Below are 13142 nucleotides of genomic sequence, written 5' to 3'. Positions count from 1 at the left end.
TATTTGGGAAGCTTCGATATCCAACCAGATTGATTGTGGATCAGACAAAACCCAATCAGCTATGTAACTTAGTAGGGAGCTTAACTGATATTTCCTAAAGTCTGGGAAATCCAGTCCTCCCCTTGCCTGTGGAAGCTGTAGCTTCTTCAGCTTAATAAGGGGCCGTCTATGGTTCCAAATAAAAGGAGCCCAACCAGCCATATAATTTACGTAGGGCTAGCCTTGGCAGCATCAGCGGGAGCATTCTCATAGGATATAAGAGACGGGGCAGAACATTCATTTTAATTAATGCTATTCTATCTAGCCAGGAAATCGGAAGGTCTCTCCATCGCTGGAGGTCCTGCCTTATCCTTTCCATTAATTGTACAAAATTAGTCCTATACAGCTGACCAAATACTGGCGTGATAAAAATACCTAAATATAAGAAACCCTCCAGGGACCAACAGAAAGGAAAAGGGGATCCGTCCATTAGGTGGGGTATCATAACCAGGCCACCCATTGGCATAGCTTCCGATTTTGAAAAATTAATTTTATAGCCTGAGAATGCACTAAATGTATTAATAACTTGAATTAGACGTGGCACTGACATTAAAGGATTACTGAGGAATAAGAGAACGTCATCTGCATAGAGGGTAATTTTGTGTTTGCCTGTACCAATCCTCGGGGCCGTTATATTAGGATCAGTCCGGATGGTTTCTGCTAATGGTTCGATTATCAGCGTAAACAACAATGGTGAGAGAGGACATCTTTGACGGCAGCCCCTACCCACACTGAAGCCATTCGATCTTAACCCATTAGTAATAACAGCTGCTTTGGGGTCATTATACAATGTTGAGACCCATTTGGTAAACACCTGTCCAACGCCAAACCTTTCCAGTGTGTAAAATAAATATGACCATTCAACCCCATCGAATGCCTTTTCCGCATCTAATGAAATTACTACTCCTGGTATCTTTCCCTGATGACAGGCTTGGATCATATTCAAGACCCTTCTGACATTATTGGATGATCTGCGGCCCTTAATAAATCCCGTCTGGTCCTCCTTTATGATGTATGGCAGTACCCTTTCTAGTCTCAGTGCTAACATTTTTGAGAGAATTTTAAAGTCTACATTTAGTAAGGATATTGGTCTGTAAGATGCACAGTCTTCTGGGTCTTTTCCTTTTTTGAGGATAAGAGAAATATTTGCTTCTTTCAGCGAGGGCGGGAGACAGACCTGACTATGTGCAAAATTATACATGTCCATAAGTGGGTCAGCCAATATTCCTGTAAATTCTTTATAGAATTCAGCTTGAAAACCATCCGGGCCCGGTGCTTTTCCACTCTGAAGTTGCCTAATTGCCTCAAGTATTTCTTGGACTGTTAAAGGGGTATTTAGGGCCGAGACCTGTTCCGGAGTCAGGCCCGGGAAGGTCAAATTTTTAAAAAATGACTGCATCCTCCTAATCCTATCTTCGCAGTCCTGCGATTTATGTAGTTCAGAATAAAATTCTTTAAAGGTCGCATTGATCTTTTTATGATCATAAGTCAGGGTACCTGTACTTTCCTTGAGTCGGAATAGTTTGAGGGGCTTTCTTTTCCTTTGCAAGAAATGCTAGGTATCTACCCGGTTTGTCGCCATATTCATATAGTCTTTGTTTCGCAAATAATATTTCCCTTTTAGCCGTTTGAGTAAGCGCGGTGTTTAAAGCTGTCCTAAGAGCTGTAATCCTCTGCAATTTTGTGATAGAAGGTCTATCAGCATATGCTGTTTCAGCTGCTTTTAGGCGAGCTTCGAGCAGACGCTGTTGTTCTCCCTTCATTTTCCTCTGGATCGCTGAATAGGAGATGATCAAACCTCGTGCATAAGCTTTGATGGTCTCCCACATCATTGACAGATTGCTAGCCGTACCTGTATTAATTTCTAAAAAAGTTTTAAGTTCTTGGGAGAAGTACTTTACAAATTTGCTATCTTTTATCAGGAAGGGGTCCATACGCCAATGCTGAGCGGATGTCCCATTGTTCTTTACCTTAGTTTCCATGTATACAGCGGCATGGTCGGAGATTGCTATAGTACCTATTTTACAGGTTGATATAGAATTTAGAAAAATCGATGGGGCAAAAAACATATCAATTCTTGTGTGACATTTATGTGGATTAGAGTAGAAAGAAAAATCTCTACCCTGTGGATGGAGACATCTCCATACATCTACCAATCCTAATTCTTTATTCAGATCCGCCAGTTGTCTAGATCTGGGAGACACTCCAGCGGCACTCTTGGGAATCCTGTCTGTTTCCGGATCCATAATACAATTAAAGTCTCCCCCTATAATTGTATGACGGGCACCAAAGGCTATCAGTTTTGAAAAAGCTTCCGTTATGAATTTAAAGGGGTGTGCCGGGGGGCAGTACACATTTAAGATCCCATATTCTTCTCCATTTATGAGGGCTTTAATCAAAATATATCGTCCAGATTCATCTTTTATCTGATTTAGAATTTTAAAAGGGAAATTCTTCCGGACAAGGATAACGACTCCCCTGCTTTTTGAGTTAAAAGAAGAAAAAAAGGCCTGATCAAATCCGCCCTGTCGTAATTTTAAATGTTCTTTATCCGACAGGTGTGTCTCCTGTAGGAGAGCTATATCAACTCTCTCCTTCTTAAGATTTGATAATATTTTCTTCCTTTTAACTGGCGAATTGCTCCCCCTGACATTCCAGGTGCACCACTTAACCGACTGATCAGCCATAATCATCTGGGCAGATCCGAGACCCCTCGGGAGGGCAGACCCTATCTAGAACATCCCGAGCATGGAGCATACAAGATTTACAAAAGTAAAGACTCTCTAAAACACTCAGAACAATATAACAAAAAACTCTTTCTAAATAAAAAAGATATAAAACATTCCTAATTGGAGATTTTCTCCCTTGTTCCCAGGGAGCTTCACTTCCTCTCCCACAGCCCATCTTACCCTCTTCCAACCAGTGCCCCACCCTTGACCCAGGTGTTCCTCAATAAAAATGAGGAGAATTCAAGTATAATATAGAGCTAGAGTTAACAATGAACACCCCACCCCCACCCACATCTAAATATATTTGGGAATATTAATACCATATATAACTATAAGATTACAATCTCAACATGTAATACTTAAACATAGTAACACAAAATAACAGGGGGAAAAAAAACAACCCCGCTCCTAAAGACAGAAGTAAAATAGAATAAAATAACCACCTCCCCCCACCAACATTGACCAAACGCCCCAACATATATATATATATATATATATATACATACACACATAGGGGGAAAGATAAGAAAAGTTGAAGGGATGTAAACCAAAATAATGGGAAAGGCAGACCAACGTCCACAATCTCTTACAGTTTATTTAAGAGAGTCCAAGAATTCCTTAGCCTTCTCTGGTGATCCGAAGTTATATATGGATCCTTCGTGGCTAAGGCGTAGCGTCGCTGGATATCGTAAGGAGTACTGGATATTTAAGTCCCTTAAACGCTTCTTCGCCTCATCGAATGCCTTCCTCTTTCGGACCAAAGCTGGGGAGAAGTCCTGGAACAGCATGATCCTGGATCCTTTGTGGGTCATAGCTTGGGGATCTTTTCCCAAATTTCTTGAGGCTTCCAGGAGCATCTGCCTCTCCCTATAGCTCTGCAGCTGGAACAGGACCGGGCGTGGGCGCTGGGTTGAGCCGGGCCCACGCACTGCGACCCGGTAGGCCCATTCCACCCTTACCTGGCCTGATCCAGCCTGCAGTTTTAAAAATTGTGGCAGCCATTGCTCTAAGAATACGGTGAGCTGGCCTCCCTCTTCCTGCTCGGGAAGGCCCAGCAACCGAATATTTTTTCGACGACCTCTATTTTTGAGGTCGTCTATGTGGTTTTCTAGGTTCTGGACTCGCTTCTCGAGAGTCCAGACTTGGTCGGCTGCCGATTGAACCGCAGTCTCCGAGGCCGCGGCCTTCAACTCCGCCTCTCCGACTCGGCGCACCAGTTCCTGTATGTCTCGGCCGAGAGTGCTTCCCTGCTCTGCCGAGACTCATCGATGAAAGCATCAATCTTCGCCTCCCACCTGGCAAACATCTCCTCAAAGCTCATCTTCGTTGGTAAGTCCCCAGGGGCGGCTGCAGACATCTTTGCTGTAGCTGAAGAGGGAGAGGGTGGGGGAGGGGTCCCCGCTTTCTTAGAGCCGCCTGCTCCCTTCCCTTTACTCATTTTCCAGCCAGTGTCAGACTATTTAAATGTATTAATAGGCAACTATTTAAAATTAACAACTATTATAGATGGTTTAGTGAGTGTGGTGGGGGTGGGTAGCCCACTTTGCCCAAGTCTTGGGTAGAGCACTGTGGACTCAGACTTGCTGGGTCGCCGCCATCTTGGATCTCCGGCCAGGGAACCAATAACAAGCAAAGCCCGACAGAGGCAGGGCTTATGTGGAAAAGGTGAAGGGAAGATGGTGGGGATTAAATCAAAACAGAGTTGGAGGGGAAACTAACGCACTCCATTCCTACAGGCATCAAAAGCATTGGTGGACATCTGGGCTCAAACACAGCCACAAAAACAGGGCAAACAGTCAGTCAAAATGACCTCCACCAGAGCCTACTGCCTGGACCTTTTTATTGCCAATCTGGCCCAGGAGCACACGCACAAGGAGATCCTCCAACCTACCTTCAACTCTTTTTTTTGTCTGACACCTCTCTTTTCTTTATTTTTAAGTGATAGTGCTTATTTTGCCCTCAGCACCCATGTTGCTTGTAAGCAGGTGTGAGACACAGTAAAAAAAAAGTACATAAATCATTATTCATTTTCCACCACCAGTAAGGAAGGAAATACCTGAGTAGCTAGTGACAAGCAGTGCCCTTCTCTCACTTATTCTTTCCTTTTATATTTCCTACTCTACAGTGTTAGTGCTTATATTGAGACACAGTGAAAAACACAAGGTGTACAAATCTTCATTCAATTTGAAGCAGCAGGAAGAAAGGAAACACCCAGTGACAAGCAAATGCCTTCTCTCACTTACCTTTTCTTTTTCAGATTTTACATTCATGATTTAGATGAAGGAACGTAGAAAAACACCACAGAGGCTGCTATCCCATCACTAAGTCCCCTTATATTTACCGGTGGATAGTCCTTGACACTGATCCAGCTTTCTCAGGGCCAGCTCTGAGTAAACAGATCCCCTATTTTTTTTCTTTTCCTGTTTTCTTTTACCCCCACAGTACCACCCAACTGCAATAGTGCTTATTTTTCCCCAGCAGCCATGAAGTGTGTATGCAGGTGTGCGACACAGTGAAAGACACAAGGTGTACAAATCTTTATTCAATTTCCACCACCAGGAAGAAAGGCCAGTGACACTTACCCTTTTTTCCTCCCCATTTATTTTTTTTTCCCTGTTTATAATATTTTACAAAACAGTAAAATTAGCAGCTGTATACAGAGAAACAGCAATTTTACAAGGGAGAGAAGCAGCAAAGCCAGGCCCCAAACCCTACCATTCAACCAGTTTTCAGGGAAATGAGGAACCTCAAATCCCAGTTTCAATCATTACAAAACAGTAACAATGACATTTGTACATTACTAGACAGTTCAATTACATAAAAAACAGTGCATACAATACAGACCCCCAGAAACCCAGCAAGCCCCCCGCACTTACCTTTTTTTTCTTTACCCTTTTTAAATGTTAGCCAGGACTCCCCGATTGAGGCTGTTAATCTGGTCCAATCAGGGAATTCTTATTAGAGTCAGAGATGTACAGCACAGAAACAGACCCTTCGGTCCAAGCCGTCCAGATATCCCAACCCAATCTAGTCCCACCTGCCAGCCCCCGGCCCATATCCCTCCAAACCCTTCCTATTCATATACCCATCCAAATTCCTCTTAAATGTTGCAATTGCACCAGCTTCCACCACATCCTCTGGCAGCTCATTCCATACACATACCACCCTGTATATCTTTCCCACCTCACCCGACACCTGTACCCTTTAGTTCTGGACTCCCCGACCCCAGGGAAAAGGCTGTGTCTATTTACCCTATCCATGCCCCTCAATTTTGTAAACCTCGATAAGGTCATCCCATAGCTTTACCGTGGAAAAATGTTTTTGAAAGAGAAATGAAAAAGGTAAAAGCACAAATATTTGAAAATCAAATTGAAAAGCCAATCTATTCCCCCCTCATTAAATACATGGATAAACGCAGGCCTTGCACTAGCTTGTATGGAGCAGGCATATTCCATATATTATTGCTCCATGCCGGGATAGCAGTTCGGGAATGATATTTATCCTTTGTACACTGGAAGTGGACTGAATCAGCCGGGGTACTTCCAATCTCCACCAGAAGCCACTACGAGGAAGTTTAAAATTTCGTTTTGATGGTGGCCAGATAATTAAATATCTATAAGGAACTCACTATCGGGACCACTTGGTTGTAATGCAGCGCTCCGAAAGCTAGTGCTTCCAAATAAACCTATTGGACTATAACCTACTGTGGTGTGTTTTTTAAACTTTGTCCACCCTAGTACAACACCGATACCTCCAAATCCATATTTCTCTCGAAGGGTTGCTAAACAACTGGGGCGGCACTGCAAAACAGACGCCTGGATTGGTTTAGAATAACGTCGATCAAACAACAATCTAGCTTCCTGTCATGTGAAACTTGGGTACACAAAGAGGAAGTGCGAAATACAGTTATTCCACTGCTTGGAGCAGGTAATCAAACAGAAATTTACCCATTGTTATATGTCCGCTGTTTGAATATGCAGAGTGAAGCTTTTCTGAAGCTATAGCCATTTGTAAAATAGCAGTTCTTCATTTTAAGTGATCATCTGGTTTTAATTTCAGTTTTTAAGTCCAGCAGTGGAGTGAGAAGGCGCAGCCAGGGGAAAAACATCAATGGAGGACGAATTGAACCCCACATCAGCATTTGAGAAAGACCCGTTCACGCTCACAGCTGAAGACGTCTACGATATGTCTTATGTCATTGGCCGCGATTTATTCAAACTCAGTAGCTCAGAAGACAGCCGTACAGTCTCCGAACTGCAATATAAGGTAATCAGAGTTCTAGAAATATTCGAGTTGCTGGTGGACAGGCAGAACCTAACAGTCGAGAAACTGAAAATTGAACGGGACAACTTGAGGAAGGAAACGGAAAGGCTTCACAGTGAACTCCAAAAGGCAACAAGGGATTCAGAAAAGCCGCAGAAGAATGGAACAGACAAATTGGTGATCGATGTCAATGACCCAAATCGGCCTCGTTTCACACTTCAGGAACTGACGGATGTGTTGCAAGAACGCAATAAACTTAAAGCGCAGCTACTCGTTGCTCAAGAAGAACTGGAGTGCTATAAAAGCGGATTAATCCCTACAAACGAACCACAAAGTCTGGAAAAGGTGTGTGGTGCAAATCGTGAAAGTGAACAAACTACAGTTAAGAAACTGTTTTCTCTTAAACATCGAAAAAATCATTAAGCATGTTGGACACAAGGATATTCAAAAAAGTTTTCTAAGCACTGATTATTTTCATACTTATAACTCATTATTTTCTTAAACAGAATGGCAGCACTCTGAAAACAGTATAGTGGTGCAGGAATTTTCAAAGTTTAATTTTCTAAAGAATTTGAAAAATAGGTTTTGCTATGTGTAATAATAAAATGCTGCGTTTTTCTATGTAGCACAATAATGCAAAAAGAAATTAAAGTAGATTTAACTTCAAAGTAGCCAATTTTACTTAACTTTAGGGCTCAGCAGCAATGTGCTTATTTAACCCAACTCATAGTCCAGAAGCCTAGACTAACAGTTTGGTGAAAGTGGGGACTGCAGATACTGGAGACCAGAGTCAGAGTCAAAGATTGTGGTGCTGCAAGAGCACAGCAGGTCAAGCAGCATCCAGGGGCAGGAGAATCAACATTTCAGGCATTAGCCCTCGATTAGAGTAGCACTGGAAAAGCGCAGCAGGTCAGACAGCATTCAAGGAACAGGATGAATCCTGATGAAGGGCTTTTGCCCAAAACGTCAATTTACATGCTCCTCAGAAGCTGCCTAACCTGCTGTACTTTTCCAGCACCACTCTAATGATTTAGAGACTCGAGTTCAATTTACCGTAGCCTTAGAGAGGGAAAGGAGCAGTTACCAAGGGAAGATATTTAATTGGGGAAAAGGACACCATGACACTATCAGACAGGAGTTGGAAAGTACAGACTGGGAGCAATTGTTCCACAGAAAGGGCACAGTAGACATGTGGAGACAGTTTAAGGAGCCATTGTTGCGAGTGATGCACGAAATTGTTCCTCTGAGACAGGTAAGAAGGGGTAAGATTAAGGAACCTTGGATTACGAGAACAGAGGAGCTTCTAGTCAAAAGGAAGAAGGCAGCTTACATGGGGTGGAAGAAGCATGGATCTAGCTTTACAGTATTACAGGCTTGCTGGAAAGGAGTTCAGAAATAAACTGAGGAGAGCCAGGAGGGGGCATGGAAAAAGGCTTGGCAAGAAGGATTATGGAGAATCTAAATGTATTTTATTCATATGTGAGGAATAAGAGAATGATCAGGTAGAAGGTAGGGCTGATCAGGGACAGTGTAGGGAACTTGTGCGTGGAGTCTGAGCAGATGGGGGAAGCCCCAAATGAGTTTTTTGCCTCAGTTTTCACTAAGGAAAGGGAGCTCATTGTGAATGAGAACTTTGATGAGCTGGGATATAGACCTGACCTGATCAAGATTGAAGAAGTTGATGTGCCGGAAATTTTGGCAAACATTAAGACTGGTAAGTTCCCAGGGCCAGACCAGATTTATTCTAGGCTGCTCCAGGAAGCGAGAAAGGAGGTTGCTAAGCTGCTGGCGAAGATCTTTGCTTCCTCATTCTCCATGGGAGTTGTACCAGAGGACTGGAAGGAGGCGAATGTTGTTCCTCTTTTCAAGAAGGGTAATAGGGAAATCCCTGGCAATTACAGACCAGTCAGTCTTACATCTGTGGTCAGCAAAGTTTTGGAAAGAATTCTGAGGGATAGGATTTATGACTATTTGGAAAAGTGTAGTGTGATTAAAGGCAGTCAGCATGACTTTATGAGGGGCAGGTTATGCCTCAGAAATCTTATTGAGTTCTTTGAGGAGGTGACAAGACAGGTTGATGACAGTCGAGCAGCGGATGTGGTGTATATGGACTTCAGCAAGGCATTTGATAAGGTTCCCCATGGTAGGCTCATTCATAAAGTCAAGAAGTATGGGATACAGGGAGATCTGGCTATCTGGATTCAGATTTGGTTGGTTGACAGAAGGCAGAGTGTGGTTGTAGATGGAAAACATTCTACCTGGAGGTCAGCGTTGAGTGGGGTCCTGCAGGGTTCTGTTCTTGGGCCTCTGCTCTTTGTAGGTTTTATAAATGACTTGGATGAGGAGGTTGAGGGGTGGGTTAGTAAATTTGCAGTTGACACCAAAGGTTGGAGGCGACGTTGATAGTATCGAGGGCTATCGCAAGCTGCAGCCTGACATAGACAGGATGCAGAGCTGGGCTGAGAAATGGCAGGTGGAGATCAAGCTGGATAAATGTAAAGTGATGCATTTTGGAAGGTCAAACTCGAATGCTGAATTAAGGATTAAAGACAGGATTCTTGGCAGTTTGGAGGTACAGAGGGATCTGGGTGTTAAAGTACATAGATCCCTCAAAGTTGCCACCCAAGTGGATAGGGTTGTTAAGAAGGCATATGGTGTTTTGGTTTTCATTAACAGGGGTATCGAATTTAAGATCCGTGAGGTTTCACTACAGCTCTACAAGTCCTTGGTGAAACCACATTTGGAATATTGTGTCCAGTTCTGGTCACCCTCCTATAGGAAAGATCCAGAGGCTTTGGAGAGGGTGCAAAGAAGGTTTACCAGGATGCTGCCTGGACTGGAGCATTTGCCTTACGAAGAGAGGTTGACTAAGCTTGGACTTTTCTCTCTGGAGAGAAGGAGGAACAGAGGTGACCTGATCGAGGTATACAAGATAATGAGAGGCATGGATAGTCAGTGGTCAGAGGCTTTTCCCCAGGGCAGGACTGACTGGCACGAGGGGTCATAGTTTTAAGATATTAGGAGAAAGGTTCTTTACCCAGAGAGTTGTGAATGCATAGAATGCATTGCCAGCGGTGGTGGTGGAAGCAGTCATTAGGGACATTTAAGTGACTGCTGGACATGCACATGGATAGCAGTGAATTGAGGGGGGTGTAGTTTATTTTATTTTACATTAGGATTAATCCTCAGCACAACACCATGGGCCAAAGGACCTCTTGTGTGCTGTACTTTTCCATGTTCTATGTTCAATGACAGCTGGGAAATGTAAAACATCTGGAATTCAGTATCAGTGAAGATCCAAAGGAGGTCATGTTGCGGCTGTACAGGACATTGGTTAGGCCACTTTCAAAATATTGTAAGCAATTCTGATATTCCTCCTATAGGAAGGATGTTGTGAAACTTGAAAGGGTTCAGAAAAGATTTACAAGGGTGTTGCCAGGGCTGGAGGGTTTGAGCTACAGGGAGAATAGGCTGGGGCTGTTTTTCCCCTGGAGCATCAGACGCTGATGACCTTATAAAATCATGAGGGGCATGGATAGGGTAAATAGACAAGTTCCCTGGGTTGGGGAGGGAGGGTGGGGGAAAGAGTCCAGAACAGAGGGCATAGATTTAGAGTGAGAGGGGAAACATTTAAAAGGGACCCAAGGGGCAACCTTTTCACACAAAAGGTGGTGCGTGTATGGAATGAGCTGCCAGAGGAAGGAGGAGGCTGGTATAATGACAGCATTTAAAAGGCATCGGGATGGGTATATGAATAGGAAGGGTTTAAGAGGGATATGGGCCAAATGCTGGCAAATGAGACAAGATTAATTTATAATATCTTGTTGGTACAGAAAAGTTAGTCAAAAGGATCTGTTTCTGTGCTGTACATCTCCGTGACTCTATGGTCACTTGGGAAAAGAAATTTGTCAACCTTACCCAACCTGGCCTACATGTGGTTGACTCTTAACCGTCCTCCATTTGTATAATAAGATGGTTCTGCACCAACTATTTGCGGGCAATAAATGCAGGCCTTGCCAGCAACACTGAAATCATATGATTAAGTGTTATCAAAATTCTGATAAATCATTACTATTCTTGAAAATATTGCGATACGCCAAATCCTGGTAATCTGCAGTGGATGGGTCACAGACTGTGTGTGGATAACAGAAATTGCGCACACAGCTACCATGTAACTCTCCCATCGACCATAATGGACCATGCTATAGGACTGGATGGATCTGAGGAAAAGCTGGGGTCTTGGACCAACCTCGCAAGTACATCGATCCCTGGGCAGTAAATCCAGAGATAATGAGGAGTAAGTGAATGTTGTTTTAAATAACACATCTGTGTTACAGTTTCTGTGTAGTTTGTCCCAGGCAGTCTGATTTGAAGTTTATCCGCACCCTGAACTTAGGTAAAAGCTAACTCCATGATACAGCTTAGCTCCTGAAGTTGGACTTAAAATTAACATCTCCCAGAATGCGATGATCAGACTTAACTATGTGACTAACTGCAGCAACTTCTTACAAGTACCAGTTTGAGACAGGTTCTTGCTCCTAGAAATGGCAAAGCAATCTTTCAGTGGCCATGAAATGCAATCATCCAGGCAGCAGAACAGTTTTCCACACTTCCTTTTTTGTGTACCCATGTGTTGCACGACAAGAACCCAGACAATTGTTTGAATAAATTTTTTCTAAACCAATCCAAGATTTGTTTTGCAATTTAACACCTCCACCTCAAGACCCACCCCAAGTAGAATTTAGGTTTTTTTAAAATTCCTTTTCCAAAAGAAGTTTTCTATCAATTGTAGTTATATTGCAGCTGGTATGAAACAAAAAACAGGAAAGAAAGATTTTTTGCGTAATGCTTTTCACAAACATCAGATTTCTCAAAGTGCTTTACCAGCAAAGAAGTACTTCTTTAACTGTATTGTCTGCTGACACCCAACATCCATATCAACTGCACATATGCAAACCTTTGACACCACACATGCATCTGCTATGCATACTCCATGGTGCCAGCTAACGCAGCCTTTTGAAATGGGGTCACTATCAGGCAGCTAGCTCACATACAATAAACACTCTCACATAGTAATGCGACAATGACCTGGATAATCTAGTTTTTGTGATTTTGATCAGGGGATATATATTGTCCAGGACACTGGAGAAAACTTCTTTGAAAAAGTGCAGTGGGATCTTCCACAACCTTGTGACTCAAGAGATGAGAGCTGTACAAACTAAGTCATGACTGATGCATCAACTGGGGCACTCCTATCTCCAGTGAAGGACTGTGTTATCAAACTGCACAGGTTCATCAGAAAATAAAACAAAGTGCAACTTTTTTCTGGAAGTGAGTTCACATCACTTTCTCAAAACCGCTTCAAGTGATTTCACATTATAATGATAACCTGAAACAGCTGAAATCAAAGTAAGGCATGTCGTTTGATAAGGCTATGGCAGTGAATGTGTATCAAGGACTGGTAGTTAATTTCCAACAGCATCTCTTTTCATTGCATTCCCATATGCTAGAAAATTCAATCTTTACAAAGTGCCTCTGGCTAATGGATAAGTAATATAAATTATACAGTTTTTTTATATATAGATGGGTCAGGGTTTTGAAAAATGTATGAATCCTAGATTTTTTTTAATCAGTTACAGATTCTATAGATTTCATGCCCCTGTTGGCATAGTATCAATGTAAAATATTTATGCTGCCTTTGGTAGAGATTATTATTCATTTATTATTCAGTCGTCTCTTGTGTGCCTATAACATGTATTTAAGGGACTAATTTCCCACTAAGCTGTCAGAACTGGATAAGATATTGCTTTGAAATAGTTCAGTCACATTTATATATTTTTCCCAAACAGATATTTTGAGAGACTTCAATGAACCTTGAATTATGAAGTTAATTGATTGTATAATTACAGTTTCATTCTGTCTACCCTGCTAAATTTCTTGCATTTGCTATGAGGCTTTAAGAAAAGTTTTCGGTGGTTCAGTGGAACAACAACTCTTCTGTGTGCTGAGAAAATAAATCCTCTGCCTGTGTAAAGAGTGTCACAGCCACATTCAAACTTTTAACACACGTCGACATCCAGTAAGGAAGGGAGTGATGAGTGTGATCAGAAA

At 42.5% G+C, this 13142-nt stretch overlaps 2 protein-coding genes across 5 annotated transcripts in view; one reads left to right on the top strand and one right to left on the bottom strand.

The window, feature by feature from the left end:
- Positions 1-13142, bottom strand: part of LOC132836097 (macro domain-containing protein CT2219-like) — a 944897-nt gene that overhangs the window by 912415 nt on the left and 19340 nt on the right. The window lies entirely within an intron of this gene.
- rilpl2 (Rab interacting lysosomal protein-like 2) lies at positions 6646-7699 on the top strand. Its single transcript, XM_060855549.1, has 2 exons — positions 6646-6695; positions 6828-7699. Exon 2 carries the CDS (start codon positions 6879-6881, stop codon positions 7452-7454), a length of 576 nt encoding a protein of 191 aa, XP_060711532.1. The 5' UTR covers positions 6646-6695; positions 6828-6878; the 3' UTR covers positions 7455-7699.

Source organism: Hemiscyllium ocellatum, chromosome 46 (genome assembly GCF_020745735.1).
Source record: "Hemiscyllium ocellatum isolate sHemOce1 chromosome 46, sHemOce1.pat.X.cur, whole genome shotgun sequence".
Lineage (NCBI taxonomy): Eukaryota > Metazoa > Chordata > Chondrichthyes > Orectolobiformes > Hemiscylliidae > Hemiscyllium > Hemiscyllium ocellatum.
This window is presented reverse-complemented; position numbering and strand designations above follow the sequence as displayed.

What these genes read in the sequence shown, in the direction of transcription:
- rilpl2 (XM_060855549.1), top strand. Translation starts at nt 6,879, where the DNA reads ATGGAGGACGAATTGAACCCCACATCAGCATTTGAGAAAGACCCGTTC.